The sequence below is a fragment of the Theobroma cacao genome, chromosome 3, assembly GCF_000208745.1.
Source record: "Theobroma cacao cultivar B97-61/B2 chromosome 3, Criollo_cocoa_genome_V2, whole genome shotgun sequence".
NCBI lineage: Eukaryota > Viridiplantae > Streptophyta > Magnoliopsida > Malvales > Malvaceae > Theobroma > Theobroma cacao.
Window position 1 is genome coordinate 24,904,844 of NC_030852.1, and position 22,718 is coordinate 24,927,561.

The 22,718-nt window shown below is 34.4% G+C and overlaps 3 protein-coding genes across 6 annotated transcripts; 2 read left to right on the top strand and 1 right to left on the bottom strand.

Moving 5' to 3' along the window:
• On the bottom strand, positions 413–12,049 carry LOC18604964 (G patch domain-containing protein TGH). Its single transcript, XM_007037691.2, has 16 exons — positions 11,771–12,049; positions 10,502–10,592; positions 10,316–10,410; positions 8,979–9,082; positions 8,580–8,641; positions 8,412–8,486; positions 7,314–7,465; positions 6,792–6,867; positions 6,604–6,690; positions 6,381–6,458; positions 5,685–5,829; positions 4,103–4,595; positions 3,648–3,926; positions 3,444–3,572; positions 2,934–3,140; positions 413–1,760 (listed from the first exon to the last, which is right to left on the bottom strand). Exons 1-16 carry the CDS (start codon positions 11,903–11,905, stop codon positions 984–986), a joined length of 2,985 nt encoding a protein of 994 aa, XP_007037753.2. The 5' UTR covers positions 11,906–12,049; the 3' UTR covers positions 413–983.
• LOC18604965 (protein Dr1 homolog) lies at positions 14,976–19,758 on the top strand. Of its 4 annotated transcripts, none has more exons than XM_007037693.2 (6): positions 14,976–15,421; positions 15,514–15,577; positions 16,660–16,749; positions 18,213–18,307; positions 18,937–19,005; positions 19,363–19,758. In XM_007037693.2, the coding sequence occupies exons 2-6, from the start codon at positions 15,523–15,525 to the stop codon at positions 19,522–19,524; spliced, it is 471 nt and encodes a 156-aa protein (XP_007037755.2). In that variant the 5' UTR covers positions 14,976–15,421; positions 15,514–15,522; the 3' UTR covers positions 19,525–19,758. The 4 variants fall into 4 exon arrangements, with proteins under 4 accessions (XP_007037755.2, XP_017973562.1, XP_017973563.1 ...); XM_018118073.1 differs by having other exon boundaries at positions 19,366–19,758; XM_018118074.1 differs by lacking the exon at positions 16,660–16,749.
• Positions 20,067–21,743, top strand: LOC18604966 (protein MIZU-KUSSEI 1). Its single transcript, XM_007037694.2, has one exon. The coding sequence runs from the start codon at positions 20,648–20,650 to the stop codon at positions 21,395–21,397; it is 750 nt and encodes a 249-aa protein (XP_007037756.1). The 5' UTR covers positions 20,067–20,647; the 3' UTR covers positions 21,398–21,743.

Below are 22,718 nucleotides of genomic sequence, written 5' to 3' on the forward strand. Positions count from 1 at the left end.
TAATCAATAATTGATGTAATAATTATTTATCTAATAACTAATAAAATTGATTTTTAATGTCTGACAATGGGAGCACGTCCCAAAATATACGATCATATTCTATCTTCTCACTCTTCTCCATTACCGACTCAAGCATAGTAGAAAGTCACTGAAAAACCGTTGGCGTCCTCTTCTTCTTTCAGGTGTTTCGTTAGACTAACATTTGAAAAGCAGATATAAAAATGTGTACATAAATATTATTCTTTATTTAAATATGTATAAAATATTAAAAATATTTTAAACACATTATTATTGAGTCAACTCGTGGTGGTGAAGTCCCTTGACAGTGAGTTGAAGTTGAGTCTCCATGAGAGCTGTGGAGTAACTATGAAGGCAAACTCAAGTGCTCACGAGTAACTTGGCTCGTCGGGTATGATAAATTTCGGTGGAATTAATATGCAGGTCACTTCCATTTCAGAAGTAGAACCGAGAGGATGCAGCAAGAGTTCAAAATTTGATCAAGGAGGCCAGAGAGGTACCTGGCCACTATTCCGAAATTACATTCATAATCTTACAGCACAAACGGCATTCATAAATTATAGTATAGCTGTATAGCTGTCTGTATGTATACCGCTAGACATATTTCATGTTCAGTTCAAACGTCGCCCAACATAGATACTGCCATCAGGGCTTTTGCATGTTAATAGCATCACCAACCTTCTAAATCCCCTCCATCCACTTTTCCTCCCTAACCAGGCCCATGCTTCCCTGCTTTCAGTTAAATGAATCATTTCATCAAATGCAAGCCTCGATGGATTTTAACTCCCTCCCAACAAGATCTGGACACAAGACCCACGCTAGTGAATAATCTCCACGAACGTTTCAGCGGCCAGAACATCAAACAAAATTAATCAACCGTCAAATTTTGGGGTTTGGTTCCATGGAGAGATACAGACCAAAAATTTCTGTATGAAGATAGGAATGAAGAAAATAGATGCTTATGTTCAATCCCTCCGTTTTCGTTTCTCTTTCCTGGCTTCTGAATGTTCCCTCTCAGAACCATAACGGGATCTGCCGGCAGAGTCCCTATTTCTGTGTTTATGATGTTTTGAGTGTTTTCTGCTGCTACTAGACTTCTCCCGAGAGGATTTTTTCCATCTCCCTTTTGACCTAGAACGGTTGCGATCTCGATGATCAGTGGATGAATCACTACATGAATCACTGCTTCTATGACGATGCTGCCTAGAATGTTTTCTACTCCTTTCATCTTCTGATGAGGAACTGCTGCTCCAGTTTCTTTGTTGCCTGGAGGGTGATTTGGCTCTCCTATCCTCTTGAGCAAACTTTTCCACATTGACCTTATCAGATATGTTCTCGGACAAACCATCAGTATATTTGCTACTATATCTCAAAGAGCTGCCAGGAATGGATTCATTTTTTGAGGATTCACTATCCCGAGCAGTTTCTTGTCCAGGGTTTAGAGAAGTTCCACTGACAGCATTAGAAGTACAAGAAGTTCTACCTTCAACAAGAATGATTTTAGCATTTTCAGCATCACCGTTAGGTGTTTCTATCTGGGCAGGAATGCTGGCTTTATTTGTCGAATAGGGCGCATCAGGGGGAACCTCCAAGCCCAGTTCTTTTCCTAAGGATTCCAGAAAGTCACCTGCTATCAAACGATTTAGAGTTGTAGTTGCTGTTTCAATCTTCTTCTCTGGATCCCCCACTTTGTTGGTATTAGAGTCTTCCACATCATCATCAGAATCATCAGAAAAAATAGCCTGCAGAAATGAAGATCAATGCAACAGAATGAGTAGCATGTCCCAGTCACATCATGCCTTAGTGAGAAATAAACATTTCATATCAACAGAAATTTCACCATCGCCTCCGTCTGCACCCATCACTTGTCGGCACATGCACACTCTTTCGAAAAAAGAGTCTGGAACATGCATACAAGAAAAGCATTACAGTGAAGCAGGCAGGCTGTCCAAGTCATATCATGCAGTGATGATAAAATAAATGTATTATATGGGTTAGGCACATGCTTTAGTGGCACAAACAATATTGTATATCCATAGAAATAGCAGTGCAAAATCAACTCCCATTCAAGTAAAACAAAGTCTTCTAATCTACAAGAAAACTAAACATGAATCAAATGATGAGCAAGCAGCAAATTGATCTAACTATTTTCTTTTCAAAACACAAACAGCAAAAGTTATCCTGGTATCAGAAAGTTCAAATACTAAGGATATTATATTATTAAAAAGAGGCAGAACTGAACAAATGCATGTAAGAGATAACAATCACCACTAACTGTCCAAACTACCAAAGAACATGCATTCAAAGATTAAGCGCAGGTACAGAAAGGGCGATAGGATGCCCTATAGCAGAAGTCAGCACTTTGAGCCTGCTCATCTCTAACTAGTGAACTTAAGCTAAAACAAAGTTGTACGATACAATTTGTAGCATTCTGCTAGCTCTTCTGAACTCTAGATGCTGTCAGAGTAAACAATCATCCTCATTGCATTGAAATTCAATTTCAAAAGTCAGGAAAATTGAAGAGCTCCAAACAGAAAACCCAAAATAAATTATTTATGGATGACAAGAATGTCTAAAACATGAAGAAATTGAGGAACATGCGTCCATGTGCATGTGAAACCAACAGTACAAAATGATGACAAAGAACTTTTTAGTCCAAGATAAACAGTTAAAAGCCTCACTGATTAATTATAACGAGAAAGGACACAGAAAAATCGGGTCAGTTAGAAAAGAATGCTCTCTCCAAATTGTCAGGCTAACCATTACAAATTCCAATTCTAGTTTGTGTTATGGTTCAAGTGCTTATAAACAGGAGAGAAAATTAACTGACAAAAGAATTGAAACCAAATGTAAGTTCCAATTTCAAATGAAATGTGATCAACTTCACAAACATATTTTAACTGAACAAATAATACCTTATAGAGATCGACAGGCCTTTCAACATTTTCAACTTCAATTTCAATTTCCTTTTCAGCTACATCTCCAATTGTCTTATGAGCATCAGTTTGAGCAACAGGAAGATCTCTATTTGTAATAACATCTTCTAGTTTAGCACCTTGAACAGAATCTGGCATGAAAAGTAGAGAATCCATCTTACTTCTCATGCGTGGAGGTGGTGGTGGCTGCAAATGGAAATATTGTATTTTAGAACAGTGCAATGCTTTGAAAAAGATATGAAAGTTCTCATCCCCTCCTTCCAGAGAGTGCAGTAAGCAAGAAGATAAGCAAAACTCTAAGACAACTAAAACCAGCAGACATGACAGGTTTTATTTTTGGTGGGTGGGGACTAGGTAGAATGGAAGACAACACGATGCTTGTCCATGTATAAGCATGGTAATACACATAAAACCTTTCATAAACCTTTTTGAACTAATTTAGGCTTATAAAATGAAAACATCAGAACAGAAGCAGGAATTTAGGATTACCTTCCCCATATGAGGATCAATGAGATCAAAGCGCTTGCATAAAATAGGTAAAGGTCGCCATTGGAACTCTGCCCTTCTTGGGTACATTTTCTTTGTCACCAAATCTTCAGCATGAGCGTCTTTAACTTGCTGTAAAATTTATTTAAAATCTCAAAATCCAACACAAAAGATTCAAAAACTGAAAACACACCACCTTATGATTACCTCTAGTCCACCAGAGGTAAACTGCATTCCAGTGGCTAAAAGGTCAAATGGCTGTGTAGAGATCATGCTTTCCTTTCCCCGTTTCGCTTTCTCTATTGCCTCAGCAGCTGCCTCAAAATCCAATCTCTCACGAGCACGAGCTGCTTCTGACATATTACTAGCTGCACTAGACCCTGTAGAACGAAGTCCTCCTTCGTACTTTTCCTTGAGAAATAGCTCAAACCTTTCTTGCTTTGCAGGATCATCTTTGAATGGTTTTGCAACTTCTGGCAACTCACTCTACAATAAACAGAGAATACAAGGAGGAATTCAACATTCTGTACAAACAATCAAGTTGAAGTGTGCAAAACAGGAAACTGAGGATAATATTGAGAAATATTACAGCATTAATAGAACAAGAAAATTTCAGATGCTTGACTTGCATGACTTTGAAAAAGAATATAAGCAGTACTTACAAATGATGCAGGATTTGTAAATGTATCTGATAGATTGAATTGGAGCTGAACAAATTCTCCAGAAGCAACAGATGAGCTTGGGGTCTCTTTCAAGCTTCTTTCCAAAGGTTTTTCTCCTAATAATTTGCCACGGCTCTCTGCCGTCATCTTCTGCACACTTGGTGAGAGTTTTCCATCCAATGACAGCTTGCCTTGATTGCCACGTTTCTGATGCTCCTCCCAGAGCTTCCTTGCATAATAATCATGCCCATTTCCTCCAGAAAGAAAACTAAACAATGGATTTGACTGATTCTTCTTTCTGGAAAGATCCTCGAATAATTTACCACACCGAGCTACTAATGTTGCAACCCCCTCAATTAAGAGTTTCAGATTATTATCATCAGGAGGAGGAACCACTGGGGGAGAGGGAACATCAAGCTTCTTGAGAGTCTCGAGAGAGCCAGGAAATTTATGGTGTGGCACAAAATCCTTTGGGATTAGAGGAGGATCAAACCTGAACAACAATTTCAAAAAAAAAAACGAGATTAACAATTAAAGGAAAACAAAGCGAACTACAACAATTTGTTTATCTCTGATCTCCCAAGTATGCAAAACATGTAAGAAAATGAACTAGGTACGATGTACCTGCTGAATGACTCAAAATATTCATCTAAAAGAAAGTTGCACTACAAGCAGTTGAATGTACAATATATTAGGTGCCGCAAATATGTTTCCTAACACTTTACAAGAGTGCATATTTAAATCTCTTTTAGGTTTGTTGGTATTTCAATGTATGATGACATCAGTTAGATTTAAAAGCTAAAATTTATATCATTATACTTCCAGGTCTATGTTAATGATTGCAAATTTCTCTTTTACTGGCATGATTATCAATCAAGAATTGGCAGCTTTAAGAAACCAAAAGTTCCACCATTACGCTATTTAAAAAGATCCATCACTCTCCTATTTCTTTCTTGTTTAATTATTACTCTCACATTCTCTGTTTTCTGTTTGCTAAGCACTTCAGCTTTATCAATAGATTTCTTAATTTAGAAAAATCAACACACTTATCATATAAGCCTCAAAATTAACTTTTTTTAAAAACCATAATTCCACCTATTAAAAATACAAACAAACAGAGAGCTATCCACCATAGAGAATTTCAATTAAAAACTCTGACCCACATAAACCAACACCACCCTGCCCCCAAAAAAAAAAAGTAAAAAACAAAAACTTCTCGCCAATTTGATAAATGTCCTGCAGGAAACTGAGCAAAAATTAAACACTTCAAATATAGTAGCCCAAACACCCTTTTATTTGAAACCTTAACTTTACTGATCCACAATCAACAAACAAACTAAAGCTATCCCACCATAATTTCTTAAGTATTAATTTACAAACCCTGGCATGCACCACATCCCCAAACTTACTACCACAGGAGAGGATATATTAAATTAAGAATTTCCTCAATTTCTAATGTCCTAGAAGAAATACAGATTGAACATTATTTCTCCAAATAAAAAAGGGAAGATCAAATTACAGATTCAAAACAATGAGACAAATGTGTCATCAAGCAATGCACCATCGACTACTTTACAATTACCTTTCTAACTGGTAGTCAGAAACTGATGCAACTTTGAAACCACGCAGAATACCCTGGTCCTTCGCAACCACCTTTTGTTTACTCTCTATGCTCAATCTTGACGGCTCTTCATCCTCTTCTACGTAAGTTTCTTGAAAGTCATAACCTAGATAACAGCTATAACCTCAGCTTGAAACTTAAAATCAAACTGATAAACTCAGGATAAGTTGGCACATTAATGATAAAATTATTCACCCCTTGGACACTAGCAACTAATTGTCTGAAAACTTTTGGCGCTCCATGCTCTCCAATATAGAAGCTAAGGGCCAAAATTAGTTTAACAATATCAACAAACCAAACAATGAGGATACCTAATGAATCATAATACAGTTGGCATCTATGTCAAAAACATAAGCTGCGAGTAAAATACCAAATTTCATCACAACAGTAAACATAAGAAACATTCATCTATTAACAGAAACCCATAAGATCAGGATTTTCAAAAACTAAAACAAATCAATCACCAACAGCAAAAACGGAAAAGGAAGGTAATATCATGTACTGAGGAAAAAAAGGACAAGAGTTCTCTACTCCACTATTAGCCAATCTGACTGATTCTTCTTGATGGTAACACTAGCAATCAATTTTATTTTGTAGGAAGCAATAAACCTTGATGAATAATTCCAAGATGCATGTTCACAAAAGTAAAATACTAACCAGCAGCATAAATATCTTCATCTTCAGCATCAAATTCTTCAAGTGCACCAATTCCAAAACCAGGAGCAGCTTTTCCTGCTGGTAAATCTAAGCAAATTAGTTGAATCAACCTATATTAATGTAAATAACTCATGCAAGCAAGGTAAACTGGAGAAAGATAAAACAGAAAAAAAAACCCTGGCAAAGGACTTGAAAAGGCAGCTCATAAGACAATAGATCTTACACTTGGAACCAAAGGGACTATCTTTTATTGATATAGCTTTTCTGTACCCATGCTGCTTATTATTGGACAAGTGTGATCTTTTCTTTTCTGAAAGCATTTACAAATAAAAAAAAAAGGCAATAAGAATTAATGCTTCTGACAACAATACATAGTCGCTGCAAACAGGTGTCCTTCAGGAAATTACATACCCCTAAACTCAGGAGCATGCTTAAAAGGATCATATCCTAAACCATGCAAGTCCTGCTTTGGGTTGAGCACAAAAACCTGCAGCAAGGAAATTATAATGGTACAATAACTTAATTACCTTCTATGCATCACAAAAAACTGATTTCTCTATCTCTATCTCTCTTTGCCCATTCAAGCCCACAAAAGTAAGCAAATTGACACAGATTTTAGCCTCCAAAGCTTAAGTAGATCCTACCTGCAAATGCTAATACATATATGGACCATACTAAAACACACTACAAATTTTCTATTCCAATTTGACAAAAACATAAAATACCCTGCCACTTGTTCAACATTCACAGAAATGAAGCAAGTATTGATGAACCAGAAGCCACTGTTTTTGAGGTTTTTATAAAAAGAAACAACAAAACAACAACTCAATTACAAAGGTCATTCATGATTTGATTAAGGATCATAAAGATAAAAAAGAAAGACAATATCAATACTGAGATAATAATTTTGAGTAGCAAGGAGAAATTTCTCACAGGTAAGCTTTGAGAAGACTTAGCATCGTTAGTGGCAGGCTGCTCAGCCAAGCTCTCAGGCTGACCCTCAACAGGCTCATGATCAGGGTGTGATGCCTTTGTATCATCAGAAGCAAATGCTAGAAAAGCTTTTCTAGCTTCTCTACGAGCATCTATTAATGAAAAATATAAGATAAGAATAGTAATTCCCAAATTTAGTCACTTAAAATTAAAAATCGTCAGAGGAAAAGCATATAAAGATCCCCCATCCAGTAAATCTGTATATAACCGCAAAGTGAAAAGGATGTTCTACATAAAGAGGTTTCAATCGATAAATAGATTAGGATCTATTTTCTTTTCCCTTTGGTTTCTGGAAGTGTGAGGAAAAGCTGCTTATGATTGAAAAATAGTAACATTAAATTATCATAGAATGGTGGGCTAGGAAGCACAGACATAGACATGCAATACAGGTACATCACGATACAGACACACCACAACAATTTCTAAAAAAATTAACATGGGTACAACAGGACACTACAATTAAAAAATTATTTTTTAGATTTTTTTGTAAATATTGACACTTTTCATTAAAAAATAATCAATTTCTTCACAAAGCTTTCTTGTCATTCAAAATTCAATTAAAAAAAATGTATGTGAAAAGTATACCAAAAAGGGTAAAGATATGCAATGGAAAGGCCACGGGCCCATGACCATATTAAAATATTGCTATCTTTTTTGGGCTTCAAAAACTTGATTTTAATGAAGGGTTGATCTGGCTATTTTACTCTGATTAATGATTCCAAATTTGGGAAAGAAAATGCAGAGAAAAAATAAACCCTCCACCACATGTCCAGCCGTGTCTTGAATACGCCCAATTTTCATTTTTGGTGTGTCCTCATGTGTCCAACACATATCCTGCCGTGTCCAGGGTGTGTCCGACACCAATACGCAGGGGCACACGACATGTCTGTGCTTCATAGATAGTGGGTAGGTCTTAGTCTCTTAGATGTGTCTCCTAGTTGTATGTACAACGTAAAGCTTTCTTAAATCCATGCTGCCCAGTGAGCTAGAAATACACAAATAGCAAAAGACTCATCATGGGATGGGAAATCAAAGTACCATATAGTGAACTTGCATTCGATTCCTTAATAGCACGGCCATGTCGCCATCCCATTCTCAGCAGCAATTTTACACCTAATCAACAAAAGCAAGATGAAGCTCTAAGTTCATTAATCTCTAAACAGATAAACTACCTGGCAGTGAAGTATTTATAAATTCACAACAAACCAATAGACTCAGCAGCTGGAAGAACAAGTTCATCAGGAACAGGTCCAGGAATTGCAGATGGCCTGCAGAAAACACAGAGAACTAAATTAACAAAGCCAGAAAATCATAACTCAGCTGTCTGCAAGTGAAATACCCCAAGGAGCAAAAATCAACAAGTATAAAATTGGGCTATATAAAATGGCAAATTAAATTCTTTTATTTCATGCATGAAATACAAGTTGCACTAGCAACAAAAATCAACATTCCTTTTAAGATCACTTAATTAATTTTTAGAATATGGGTTTGTATTGAGAACCAGATTTCAAACAAATAAATAGGTGACAATTGCAGTTCAAGTTTCATATCTAATGCTACAAATATTGCTGATCAGGAGAAATGTATCACAAACACTTAACAGACCTTTGCTTTTGTTCCTTATCCGCTTGTTTTCGAGCATACTCAGCAGCTGTAAATCCAAATGTGTCAAATTGTGAAGATGTTCCCAAATACTGACCTTCCAATTCCTGAAATACAAAGAAAATGAGAAATCATAAGAGTGAATAAAAATTCTTATAATTTGAAACAAAATACTAACAAATCACCTTACACAATCCCTAATCATCCACCTATAAGTGATAACCGATAGGACAATACACTGAAACTAATTCCTTTTCAAATGCCAACCATTGCTCGAAAGACAAAAAGCTATGAGGTAGAATTTTGAGTTTCTGTACATAATATTCTCATTATAGCCACATATAACAAAAGTAGGTGAAAACATTGAGTAGGTAATCTAAATGCAAGACTGCTTTAAAAGATTTCAATATAGGAAACAACACTTCATCCTTCAAATTCTGTTGTGATTTTACAAATTGTCTTGCGATGAAATATGATCTGCAACAAAGGCATCTCTGCCGGAAACTTTTGTTAACAAACGAACAGAACGGATATTTCAAAACATAACTGTTTAACTAGAAAGATGCCTAAGCCTTTTATATGAAGCAATTCTTGTATAATAATCATCAACTCTTTCCATATCGCAACAAATAAAAGATTTAACTAGTATTTTAGTGGACATTAGATAATATTAATAACCATGAGATCATGTCAGAGCTATGAAAATATATTAAGAAATGATACATTAAATAAAGATTTATTATAAGTGGGCCTATTGCATAGCAAAATGTGCATCAAATCTCTGGTACATCTACGGATGATAAAGACATTGCACCAGACATGAAACCATGTCAGAGCTGTGAAAATATATAAAGAGATGAAACTTTAAAGAAAGATCTATTATAAGTGGGCCTATTTTATAGAAAAATAAGCATCAAATCTCCGGCACACATATGGGATGATAAAGAAACTGCACAGCTTTAGACATGCAAATATAAAGGCAATATAAGAATAGAATATCTTCATAGAAAAATAAAGAATAATCATAAATATACATATATTCAATATCCATGGCACTACAAATTAATTGGACAAGATATTTCTATAGCTAAACTTCAAGATCAACATGGAGTTGGGAATTTCAGGTTCCAAAAAAAGGCATCAGGAAAATTTCAATTCTAAACCAGGATCCTAGAAGTGCAAGTGACTGAATGGAAAAAGATAAAGGAAATAAACAAGTAAGACCAAATTAAGTTTTGACTATAGAGCAAAATTCCTTGTCAAAACCAAACACACACTTAATCACTCCCATATTTGGTGAAAGAAAATTATAAAACGTGGGAAAATGAAATAGAACATACAGCTTTCTCATCTTCATCTAAAAAGTTGATAATGCTCTGTTGTTTGACTTCAGCTCTGTTCTTCCGCGATGATGTAAATGACTGTGGGGCCCAACCTGCAAATATGTTTCACAAACCATAAGGCATACTGAATTCCTTTAGCAAGTGAACGACAGCAGTCTAGTGAAAATGCATAAAGAGATATACCCTCTTTAGAGCCAACCGTATTGTAGTAACCAGCAGAAAATCCACCAGTAAACGCACCATGAAATCTTCTCCGTCCTTCTTCATCTCTAACCTGAACAAATATAATTCAAATACGATAAAAAAAAAAGTTTTTTCGGGTTTCGACTACAAATAATAAATAAACACATGATATGTTTTATCTACTGTATTATATCTATATTATAGAAGTGGCTCAGTTAGTGTCATGAGTTAAACAGACACCAACTCAGTTGGCAAATTACTCAAAATCTAAAGAAAATAATTAAAATAAACAAAACTAAGGATGCATCTGTCATTTCACCTTTCCTATGAATAAGGACTTCGGTACTTTTAAATTGATTTTAAATTTTTTAACTTATTTCAACATGCACATAAAAGAAAATTACTCATTTTCACTGTTGGGTAACCTCTTTTTCTCTTCCATTCACCATTTTCATCTCTACCACCCTGTGTTAGTGGATGTGCCAAAATGTAAGGTTCACAATATAAAAAAAAAAAAGGCCAAATTGATGGTAGCTGCTTTATTAGCTCATACAAAGCATGAAGAATATCTTTGATCAGAATAATTCATTTTGCTGTACTTGCACTGTAGCTAGTACGCAACCTAATAGCAATTGGCCCAATTCTCCTATACTTATTGAAACTATAAACCTTGGCATGATTGGACTTCCCAAAAAAACTGAACCAAAGTTTTCATGATTTATTTTACTTATCTATTATGATATTCAAAGAATCATTAGTATCGGAGCCACCTGAATAGAGATATGGAAAATTTCTTTTCTTTTTCAAAAGCGATTCCAAGACAAGTTGTTTAGAAAGAACTGCAAGAGAAGTGAAGCCTATCAAAGGCTCCCATTCATATCAAGGAACTGATTTAGATTCAAATAGTACCTAAAAAAACAAACAATATGCTTTGACTAGCTCAAGGATTCAAATTATACAAAGACACCGCCAATTGACAAATAGCAATTTTCTAAACAGAAAAATAGTAAACCAAACTTGGACAAAAAAAAACTAAGAAAATAAGAAAATGCAAGTTCCGTCGGCTTTCATTTCCCGTTTTCTTCATCTTCTTTTCCCCTAACTTTCTAGGCAACCAAACAGCGTTTAAAGGGACAATTTCTAGCTTAAAAAAAGAAAAACTAAACAGCACTCAACCTCGGATAGCTCTTTGAAAAGTTCAAATTTCTCACTCATAATCTCAGCCAAAAATAATAGAAAAGACAAAGAAAAAGAGGATGAAAGTTATACCTCTTGCTTCCAGGCAGGGAGCGAGCGGAGGTTGCCAGAAGCTTCGGCAACGGCTTTTTTCCGACGGTTGGTGATCTCTTCCTCACGCTCTATCGGTGTACCGAAGAACACGCAATCCTCCTTGTCTGAATCCATACCGTGACTGATTTTGTTTGAAATCACAGAGATTAAATGCTATCAAAAAATGACAGTTGTTTGATTAAAAAGGGATTTGTTTTGGGTGAGAATTTTGGGGGCTTGCTGAATTCTTGAAAGCCCTTGCCGTAGTAGGATGGGGGGAAGAAGAGAAAAGGGAGGAGAGAGCGCTACCTGTTTTACTATTGTTACATGTGGGCTCAGGGCCTCAGGCCCTCAGGCCCGTCTCGTCCCAGTAATTCACGTAATTTTTCTTATTAAAATATATTTTATTTTAATATTTTAAATATATTAAATTAAATTGGACAAATCACATTTTATTTATGAATGAAATAATAATATCTTCGAGCTAAGCTTTGGATTTATAATGTGAAGCTCTAGCTAAACTTGAGTCGTATCTAGGTGGGCAACTCAATTATTGGACACGTCTAAGAAAATTAGAAAAACTAAACTCAATTATTTTCTTTTCCTTTTTCTCTTAACCATTTCAATTCTTCAATTTGATTGGATAATAAATCTCGCTTTCCTTCTATTAATAATATCAGCTTTTACTTGACATACAATTTTGCATGTAACTCGAAACAAGCTATAATAATCCTTTATGCTCTATTTATTTATTTATATTTATAATCTATAATATATGATGTAAAAAAAAATGGTCATCAACATTTTATTGTTTAAGTGTGACTAACCATTGAGGTGGAGGAAGAGGGGTGACTATTTTAATTTTTTTTTATTTATATATATAAATAAAAAATTATAACTTTGACATCTCTAAATAAATTAAAAGAGCTGATTTAGAGTAGTGGTAAGAAATTTAATCTAAATTTTGAATGCTTAATTCAATTATAAGTCACTCAAATTTTGAAAATTTTGTTTGTTTTTTTCCCTAGTTCATCTAGGTTTAAGTTTTGGAATTATTTTTCTTTTTTTTTCTATTTTCTTGATATATTTAATTATTTAAGATTTATGGCATTGAACTTGATATCATACGAGATCTATATTTGCAAAGTGTTTCAACTTTCTAAGTGTTATGCCAATTAATGTTAAAGACAAAAAAATCAGTTGCATATTTTCTCTTAGATCATTTAATTGCATATAAAATATGAATTGAAGTATTTTGAACTTGATAGTAGGTAAGATCCATATTTGCAAAGTGTTTCAACTCTCTCAATTTGCCAATTAATGTTAAAGACAGAAAAATCAATTGTATATCATTTCCTAATTCGATTAATTTGACTTATTTTAACTCTTTTAGTTTCTATAGCAATTACAAAAAGTTTGTGTAATAAGATGAAAAATGATTTTCTTTTTAGTTTACATTGAGAAAAAGATTGTCAAGATCATTGACACGGACTTTAGTGATGAAATTGAAAACATAAAAAAACATCAAGTATAACTTACGATACCTAATTTGAAAAATTAATCTTAATTTTTTTTTATATATATTTATATTAGTGAATCTAAAAATTTATATTTAAATTGCTAATAAAATTTTATATTATAATTTAATTTTATTTAAAAAATAAATTAATTTTTTATTTTGAATCGAATCATGGACCTGATTTATAACGTTTTATAATTCCTCGCCACCCTTCAAATAAAATCCTGAATCAACCACTTACTAACCACTTGTTAAAAGAAAAAAGTGTGACTAACTGCTTGATTGAATCTATTTTTATTAATAAGATCATATACTTGACTTATATTCATTAAAAATGATAGATTTTAGTTTATTAAACAAATTCAAGTTCGAGAGTATAACTACACACAAATATTAACGCCTTCGCGAATCTTATTTAACAATGATATCAATTAATCATATATTATTTTATTTTATTCTTAAAAATTAACTTTAACTTTAACTTTGTATTTATTTTTATTTTAATTTTCTTTAGTCTTTTTAATTATTGAAATCGTTTCTTGCTTCTCAATATTTTCGGTGAAAACTAACTACAATTGTATTTGATCCAACATCACCAACTCTTTTGATTTTTTTTTTCATAATATCTTAAAAAGTCTCTAAATTATTTAAAAAAATTCAAATAAGTCATTATACTTTTATTATATTCAATTAAATATTTTATTTTATTTTAAGTAAAATAAGCTTTTATATTTTTATTTTAAACCAAAAAAGCCCTTAGTCAGTCAAAATGGCATTTGTTATTATATATTGTATGACATTGACATGACATATTAATATATTATAATCAATTATGATATAACATGCTTATATATCACAATTGATTTTAATATGACATGTTAATTTTGCATAATAACATAATTATTTGACATTTTTTACATTCTACATCAATATCGTATATCAATATCAAGTAGATATAAAATAATAAGTAATATTTTAATTAATAACAATTAATCAATCATTAACTGTAAGTGTTTATTTGATCCAAAATAAAAACATAGAAGCTTAATTGAATGTAATACAATAATAAAAGCTTATTTGAATTTTTTTAAATAGTTTAAGAGTTTATTTGAGCATTGTGTTATTTTTTAAAATTAAAATAAATTAAAAAAATATAATCTCTAATAAAAACATACTAAAGGTATGAAAAAAAAAATTGCAATCTACAATATTTCAAGACATCCCTTTGGGATAAGGTTAAAAGTAATCACATGAATTGTTAGCAGACAATCATATTGTAATAAATATAAAAAAATCAAATTAGGAGTAATTGTTAGAAAAAACAAATTAATAGTGATAATAGTAATTAAATGCTGTGTGAAAAAATTCCAAAAGAAAGCAATGGAAGCAATGCAAATTTTATGATTATAAAGTTTTTATTGTGCTTGAGTTTATGCTAGCAAATGTATTTTTGGACGATAATATTCTTTTTGAATTGAATTTTTAACATTAAATAGTTATTTTTATATTTATTAAGTGAATAATTACAAATTCTTACTTAATTTATTTTGAATATGTATTAAATGTATAAGCTGTACAAATGAATATAATCATATGACTTTAATATATGAAATATTAGATTTTAGATTAAATGGCTCATCGGGTTAGTCATCAGTCCACTCTAATTCTTGCCTTATTGGCATTTCGTCAAACACATTTATTAACAAACTTTATTTTCCCCATCGATCAAAGAAAAATTATGGAAAAAAAAGACAAAGGTAAAACCTTAAAAACCAAAAATGAAGAGGAGTTAAAGCCACAATCCTAAACGCGCTTAAAAACGGAGCTTCCAACACGCACCAACCACCAGATCCACTAATTGCGCGAATCTTAAAAGGCGCCTTAAGAAAGCGCGTCGAGTCCCTTCGCACACCCTGAACGTGTGTGTGTGTGTTTTTTTCCTTGCCCTAATCGACTACGATCAGGAGCTACCTTTCTTACCGTGAAGCGCCGTGACCCTCTCTGGTAGCTCAATATATCAAGCATGTCCTTCCTCTTGATCTCCCCCTCGACTCAGATCACGAATCACTTAACTCGTTTAGCGTTTTTCCGTCCGTAGAAATATTCCCCCTTTGTCTAGACTCAGTAACTCGGTGAGTCAGTCGCCCCTTCCGATTTCCTTGCTCTCGCGTTTCAGATCTGTTTAATCGCTGTTGAATTTTGATTTTTTTCTTTTGTTTTGAAGAATTAAAATATGGAGCCGATGGATATCGTAGGGAAGTCGAAGGAGGACGCTTCGCTTCCTAAAGGTAATTTTTATTTTCCTCTATTTTTCGTTCTAAATATCTGTATTATTTATTCTAAATTATTCGGTTAATTTTTTGATGATATTTTATTTTTTCTCTGAAATCTTTTCCTCTTTTCATTTTTGGATTTTGCTGTGTTCTAAATTTATGAAATTTAAGTAAGACTTGAATTTGCTAGGGTTTCTATTAGCTTCTATCGAAATTAGCTAAAAATGGATAAATCTTAGCAGTTTCCTTACTTAATTTAGGGTTTAGGATTACCTATATTAACTCTTATGCTTTGAATTTACTAAATAAGTGAATAAGTTGCCATTAAAAGATAGTTAGGTTTTTTCCGAAGTAAGCTACCAAAGGGTGGAAGTCTGTAGTAACCTCAATTCTATGAGGTTAGGCGACTATGATTAGATGAATTTAAGAAAGTGTTACTTGCATAGCACATCTTTCATTATGTGAAGGATGACTTTGTGAGATCTTTGAGCTTTTCGGGAGGAGTTGTCAATTTGAATGCTTTTTGTGTGAGGTGTCAACTCGCTTTCCAATTTTTTGAAAAAAGCAATTGTTGGTTGGTTGTTATATGTTTTTGTTTTCAAACTTCAAAGGAGGTTCAGGGCAAGAGCTTCTATGTGAGGGTTTGCATAGTGCTGGTTGAGGATTGTGATGGCTTTGAATATGAAGAAAGGAATTGATTTAAATGCTGCACAGGGCATCATTGAGTTGGGAAAGGGTGCAAGTGTTTGGACAAATGTACCTCAAACTGGTTGATGTCTTTGCCTTCCATGGTAAACTTGTGTTATATAGTGCAATGGAGTTTATGAGCTAATAATCAGGCTGTAATATTTTTAATACTCTACATGTTTTGCTTTTGCAGCAAGGATTTATGATCTTGTTTTTCTTTTGCTTTTTATTGTTATAAAAAGAGAAGGGGGTTGCAAACTTGTGTCTTAAACTAGCCAAAACCCTTCCTCATGCACATGCACATTATAGTCAAGAAATTGCCTTGCACCTAATTACTGTGGTTTACTTTTAATTTGTTTCATTGCTTTGTGATGCAAATTACATATATATATATATATTCCTTTTTGCAGCAACTATGACCAAAATTATAAAGGAGATGTTACCCCCAGATGTACGTGTTGCTAGAGATGCTCAAGATCTTTTGATCGAGTGTTGCGTAGGTGAGATAATAAGTTTAAATCTTTCTTCTCTTTTTAATCAGTATCAATTAATGTCACACATCCTTTCAAAAAAAAAAAAAAATTAATGTCACACACTGACACTAGGTTTTATGGCCTCCATGTATTCTTTTGATTGTTAACATGTCAAATTTCTTTCTAAGATTTTTTATAAAGCTGAGTTGTTGATGTGTGTGTTAGTAATCACTTATTCATTCTTCTTTTTCTGTGACTTCTTTTGATAGAACAAAGCTTTGTATTTGTATGTTAGTGTCGATTTATGTTATCCCAAACATATGAACTTTGAACTAAATTTTACCTTATCAATTCCAGTTGTCTCTATTAGGTCACTTTTGACCTATAAAGACCAAAGAATGAAATAAACAAATGCATTTTAATGTTGTAATTTCTACTTTCATCAGCCAAGTTTCATATTGTCTGAATGTGATGGAAAAGGGAAAGTTCTTCTCCCTGGTAATTTTTATTTTTCAGTGCCTATTGTGTTTGTGGCTAGTCAAGCCAGGTAGGAGACATTTGAGTAACTAGCCCTTTTACAATAGTAATTGAGAAAGTTGAACCAATCAGCTTCCTATAAATGATCTTGCAATACTGTTTTCTTGTACTTGATCTAACCATACTAAGGATGCTACGTCCCTTGAACTGCACTTTGAGAAATATTCCAAGGTTCTTAATATTGTATCCTGTGAAAAGTTTCTTGGTCACTGATAAGCCTTTGAGGAAGTTTCCTGTAATATGGGCCTCTCCATTCATTTGAAAAATGCTTAATGAAATTTCTCAGCTTTTAGTGCTAGAAAGCCTCTAAAGTGCATTTACAGGATACCTGCTATCATTTCATGGCAGGAATAATTTTTAACTAAAGGGCTTGATGCCTGATTTCTATCTATCACTTAAAGCCCAGAGGTTTTAAAGCTCCCCATTATTTCTCAATTCTATGCCATGAATACCTTTGTTACTTTGGTATGCCTTGAAATGTGCTTTAAGTTATCTGTTTGCAAGAACAAAGATTGCTATCCACCTTGTAGTTTGGTTTTATGACTCTTCAAGGATGTGCTGCAATTTACTCTCTACTCTAATTTATTTAAATGAAATGTAAGTATGAAAAGAAGATGGATGGTTTTTCATTTCAAAACATTTGCTTTTCAAATATGTGTAGAAGAGAAATATGGTATCTCTTATTTTAAATTTTAAAGTGGTTTCGAACCTGAGTTGAGATTCATATAATTGGTAATTAGCCTCGTATGGTCATGCTTCCAGTATTTGTTGTGTCATTGAAGATTTAGGTGGAAAAACTTTTGCTTGTTAGAGTGTTGTTTGGCAAGTTTATCGACCGTCTATATTCTCTTGTAATTTTTTACATCATTGGAACTTTACTGTCTCTGACTAGAATTCAATTGATAGTATTAAATTGTTTCTTGTAATTGATGAAAACTTTAAACCTTTTGCAGAGTTTATTAATCTTATTTCATCAGAGTCCAATGACGTTTGTAATAGAGAGGAGAAACGAACGATAGCACCTGAGCATGTACTTAAGGCTTTAGAGGTTCCTCTCTATCGCTTACTTTCTAGTTTTAATTTGGTTTTTTGAAGTGTGTTATTTTATTGTCTACTTCTTTGCTTTATTAGGATTCAGAAAGTAATGCCTTGTATAAGACTTTGCATATTCTGTTATAGTTAAGCAGTGTCTTTATGCTTGTAGGAACTTAGCCTGCTTCCTAGCTTAAGTAAATATAGATAGAATATTAAAACTGCTTTTACAATAAGAACTCAAGCACCATGTGGATATATTATTTATATTTAATCCAGATATGAAGTGTCTAAGAAAGATATTTTTTTTTTGTCACATCAAGCAATGCCTTTGCTGGCCCTCTCGCCTTTTTAAAGATATGGCCTTAAATTCTTCTACATATTTCTTTTTCCTTGGCACTTTGTGGAGTAATAGAGGTAGCTCTAAGAAGAAGTTTTGTAACCCTCCTTTGATGATTGAATTAGTTCATGCTGGAGATCTCTGTTCTTAACAACAATGATCCATAATTTGCCATTGGTTACCGTTGTGCACTCTACTGCCTTGCATTTAGTTTGATTATAACATGTTTTAATTGAAAGAACGCAGAAAAGATTTACATGTTATATGTTTGTAGTAAAACTTTATGCATGCATGTGATTTGTCAGGTTCTTGGGTTTGGAGAGTACATTGAAGAGGTATATGCTGCATATGAGCAACACAAGATTGAGACCATGGTAATTGTTTGTCTTCTTGCTCCTTGTTTGCACTGGGAAACTGGATTGTGATGGTTTGTTTAAAAAATGAGATTGTGCAGCTTGTTCCATCTCGGCCCCCCTTATTCTTTCTTTTTTTTTTTAACTTTTTTTTTTCAAAAATGACGTTAGTGGAGGCAAAATTTTTTTCCTGGTTATTGACCAAGAAGTTGGAAAATCTTGTGCTACCATTTTTCTGTTGGAGTTTTGTTTTCATTGCCATACAACTGGTTTATTGAATTAATACAATACAATAGAATACTTCATTTTGAATTAGGTTCAGTAACAGAAGCACATCCCAACAGAATTCACTGATAGTATTCTTGAAATGCTTTTCAGCAGGACTCTTTGAAAGGTGGCAAATGGAGCAATGGAGCAGAGATGACTGAGGAAGAAGCAGTGGCAGAGCAGCAGAGGATGTTTGCTGAGGCACGAGCGAGAATGAATGGTGGGGCGGTTGCCCCCAAGCAACCAGATCCTGACCCAAGTTTAGAGAGCTAGCCTTCTAGGAGTTATTTTCATTTATCATAGGCAAGCATCCTTGACTCTTCCGATAGGGCTTCTAAATTCTAATCTCGTATATTATGTACAAAAATGCCATTGGTTAGTGCAGCACTTGCCTATGTGGATATTTGTACTTTTTTCATCTATGGATGCTGTCTGTAACTGAAAATGTAATGTAATTAGTGAGAATTTGTTCAATTACATATGTGTCTGTATATTAATCAAATCAAATCAAATCAAATCAAATGTTTGTGCTGACGTAACAAAGGCAAGCAGGCAGAGCATCTGACTTAGAATGGCTGCAATGCTATCGCTATGTGTCTCAATTCCCAAATTCTCTACTGCAATAATCAAAATGAAGCCACACTTGGGTGGAGAGGGTGCAGCGAGCTAGTGATGTGTCAATTCCTGTTGCGACATGTACAAAAGGGGGAATGTGAGGTCCCACAGACAATGAGGTGTCAGTTCGTGGGTTGGTGAAATGTTGACTATTCGCCCAACACTAGGGGGTGAGAATTCAGTATTCAATAATCAAGGTGAAGGGGCTCTGTTTTTCTGAGGCCAACATGTCCCAGGTGCTCCTTTGCGCTACAGGACAGTGGGCTTTAGAACAAACCAACGATGTGCCGTGGCTTGTGACCCTGCCTCGAAACTTATGGCTTCGTTTCTGCTTTGTGTTACCTTTGGCTGACTGCCATCCCTTTGCTGCTTTTGGATTCTAGTCAAAAGAGTCAGTCAAGGAAAATCCTTCTCTCTCTGCCCCACCAAGAAAGTGAAATAACACACATATTGTTCCCTTAGATTCTTTTCCTTTCTTTTCTTTTCTTTTCTTTTCTTTTCTAGTTTTTCATACTACTGCATACTTCACACTGCATACTCTTTCTCTCTCCACTTCCTCAATCAGCTGGTGGGGCAGCCTGTGTTTCTTTTGTCAGGATTCTCTTGCATTACACCAGAGTACTAGAAACAAAGAATTAAATTGAAAGCCCCACAAATCAGTAAAAGATAAGAAACCAGAATCTCTCTCTCTCTCCTCCTCTCTTCTCTTCACACCATCTTTAAGGGGAGCTGCCCTTTCCCCCATTAATTTTGTAATTTCTCCCATCACAACTAGCCAGTTATGGCAAGAATCTCTCAAGACTCCTCCAAAAGACACTTCCACTGGACTAAAAAGGTTGGAACTGAAGATGATGATGAAGCTCCAACCTTCAAGTCCTCTTCAAACTCCAATGAGGAAGACAAAAAGGAAAACCTTAAGAGCCATGTTGCTATGCCAACACCAAGGAAGAAGCTTCCAGCAGTTGCCGTTGCCAGGCTTCGATCTGTTCTTACAGCTTTTGGAAAGAACCGTTCAAGCCTGCCCTTTGGTCTCGGACCCCGAGTGGTAGGTACCCTTTTCGGTTATAGGCGTGGCCATGTTCACTTTGCTTTTCAGAAAGATCCCAATTCCCCACCAGCTTTCCTTGTTGAACTTGCCACACCAATTAGTGGATTGGTTCGAGAAATGGCATCCGGGTTGGTCAGGATTGCTCTGGAGTGTGATAAAGAGAAAGAAGAAGAGAAAAAGGCAGTGAGATTACTAGAGGAGCCCGTCTGGAGGACGTATTGCAATGGAAAGAAATGTGGTTTTGCAACAAGGAGGGAATGTGGTGCTAAAGAATGGAAGATTCTGAAAGCTGTGGAGCCAATTTCAATGGGAGCAGGGGTTTTGCCAGGTAGTGGAGCTGAGGCTGGTGCTGATGGTGAACTCATGTATATGAGGGCTAAGTTTGAGAGAATTGTTGGGTCTAGAGATTCTGAAGCTTTCTACATGATGAATCCTGATAGCAATGGAACTCCTGAGCTTAGTATCTATTTGCTTAGAGTCTGAAGAAGTTGCCATGGAATGTCCGAGCTAACTTCCTTTTCTGTGCGTTTTGACTTTTTAAGGGGTATACTGGTGATATTTGTCTTATTACTCTTTAGAGCCATGGAAATGGACTCTGGTGTCTTCCAGGTTTTTTCGTCCTTTTTTTTTTTGTTCTTTTTTTGGGAGAAATAGGAAGTGGGTTTTTACTTTTATTGTATTCTGTTAGCTTAGGTGGATGGGCAATACATTATAACATGATGCTAGGTGGGGGTCTTGAAGGTGTATATGTATAGTTTTCTTCTTCAACCTTTATTAAGTAATGAGACATTGAGCCTAGTGCAATCAATGATTATCTTTTGCATTTTTAGTTCATTTCATTTTTTTTTTATGTATCAAAACAGCCGACTAACTGTGGAATTTTCTTTCGACATAGTAGTAAATGACCCTGAGGGGGATACTCAGTTTTAAAACAAAAGCTTTTTCCTTTCCTTCCTACACTAGTTTTCTTTCTTGGCAAAATTTATCTTTCTCCTGGTAGCACTTGCCCACTTGAGAATGTATACATCCCCACTTGAACCATCTAATTCTTAATCCAACATTCTAGAAACCCCTCAGCCTCAGATGGGTCTAGAACATAATTATGTAAGTGTTATTTTTTAAAAAAAAAAATTTGAGTGACAAAATTTGAAGAAAAACCCAGAGCTTCTTCTTAAATTTGACTCCATTACTGAAGTTGCACTAATGCAATTCATGATGGAAACACTACCAAGGAATTCTTAACTTAGAGCAAATGGAAAGTGCAAAAAAAAAATCAATGTAGATCAAATGATTGGGCGCACATCTTTTATTCATGTGGTTAATTCATGTGGTCAAAGAGCTAAAAGTTTTTGAATAGGCTATCTCATTAATTTCCTTTGGTGTTTAATTTGTGGAATAGCTAATAACATCAATGTAGATCAAATGATTGGTGCCATCTTTATTCTGGTGGATTATGCAAATGATTGTTCATGATTTATCTTGGGGATTTCTTCTCTCTCTCAAGGGGAAGAAAAGGGTTGATCAATGATAAGTTCAATGTCTTCCCCTTTCTTCTTTAACACTTCCTTTCCCTGTTTAGTTATGATTCTTTAACAATTGCTTTGAGTTTATACATGTATGCAAGCAGCAGCCATACATACATAGAAATAAATTGTTTGAAATTCCAGCATTTGGTCTAAAGATGCAAGATGTCCAAATTCCCAATCATTGCTTTTGGGTGCACAATTCTGTGCGGATTGATCCCTAGAATATTTATTAAAGCCTAATCATAGAAGTCATCAAAAGCAAAATATTTTACACACCA

Coding starts and splice junctions, on each gene's coding strand:
- LOC18604964 (XM_007037691.2), bottom strand. CDS start 11,905: ATGGATTCAGACAAGGAGGATTGCGTGTTCTTCGGTACACCGATAGAG. Junction 10,593..11,770: donor TCCCTGCCTGGAAGCAAGAG/GTATAACTTTCA, acceptor ATATTTGTTCAG/GTTAGAGATGAAGAAGGACG. Junction 7,466..8,411: donor GAATGCAAGTTCACTATATG/GTACTTTGATTT, acceptor TTTCATTAATAG/ATGCTCGTAGAGAAGCTAGA.
- LOC18604965 (XM_007037693.2), top strand. CDS start 15,523: ATGGAGCCGATGGATATCGTAGGGAAGTCGAAGGAGGACGCTTCGCTT. Junction 15,578..16,659: donor GGACGCTTCGCTTCCTAAAG/GTAATTTTTATT, acceptor TCCTTTTTGCAG/CAACTATGACCAAAATTATA. Junction 16,750..18,212: donor TTTGATCGAGTGTTGCGTAG/GTGAGATAATAA, acceptor AACCTTTTGCAG/AGTTTATTAATCTTATTTCA.
- LOC18604966 (XM_007037694.2), top strand. CDS start 20,648: ATGGCAAGAATCTCTCAAGACTCCTCCAAAAGACACTTCCACTGGACT.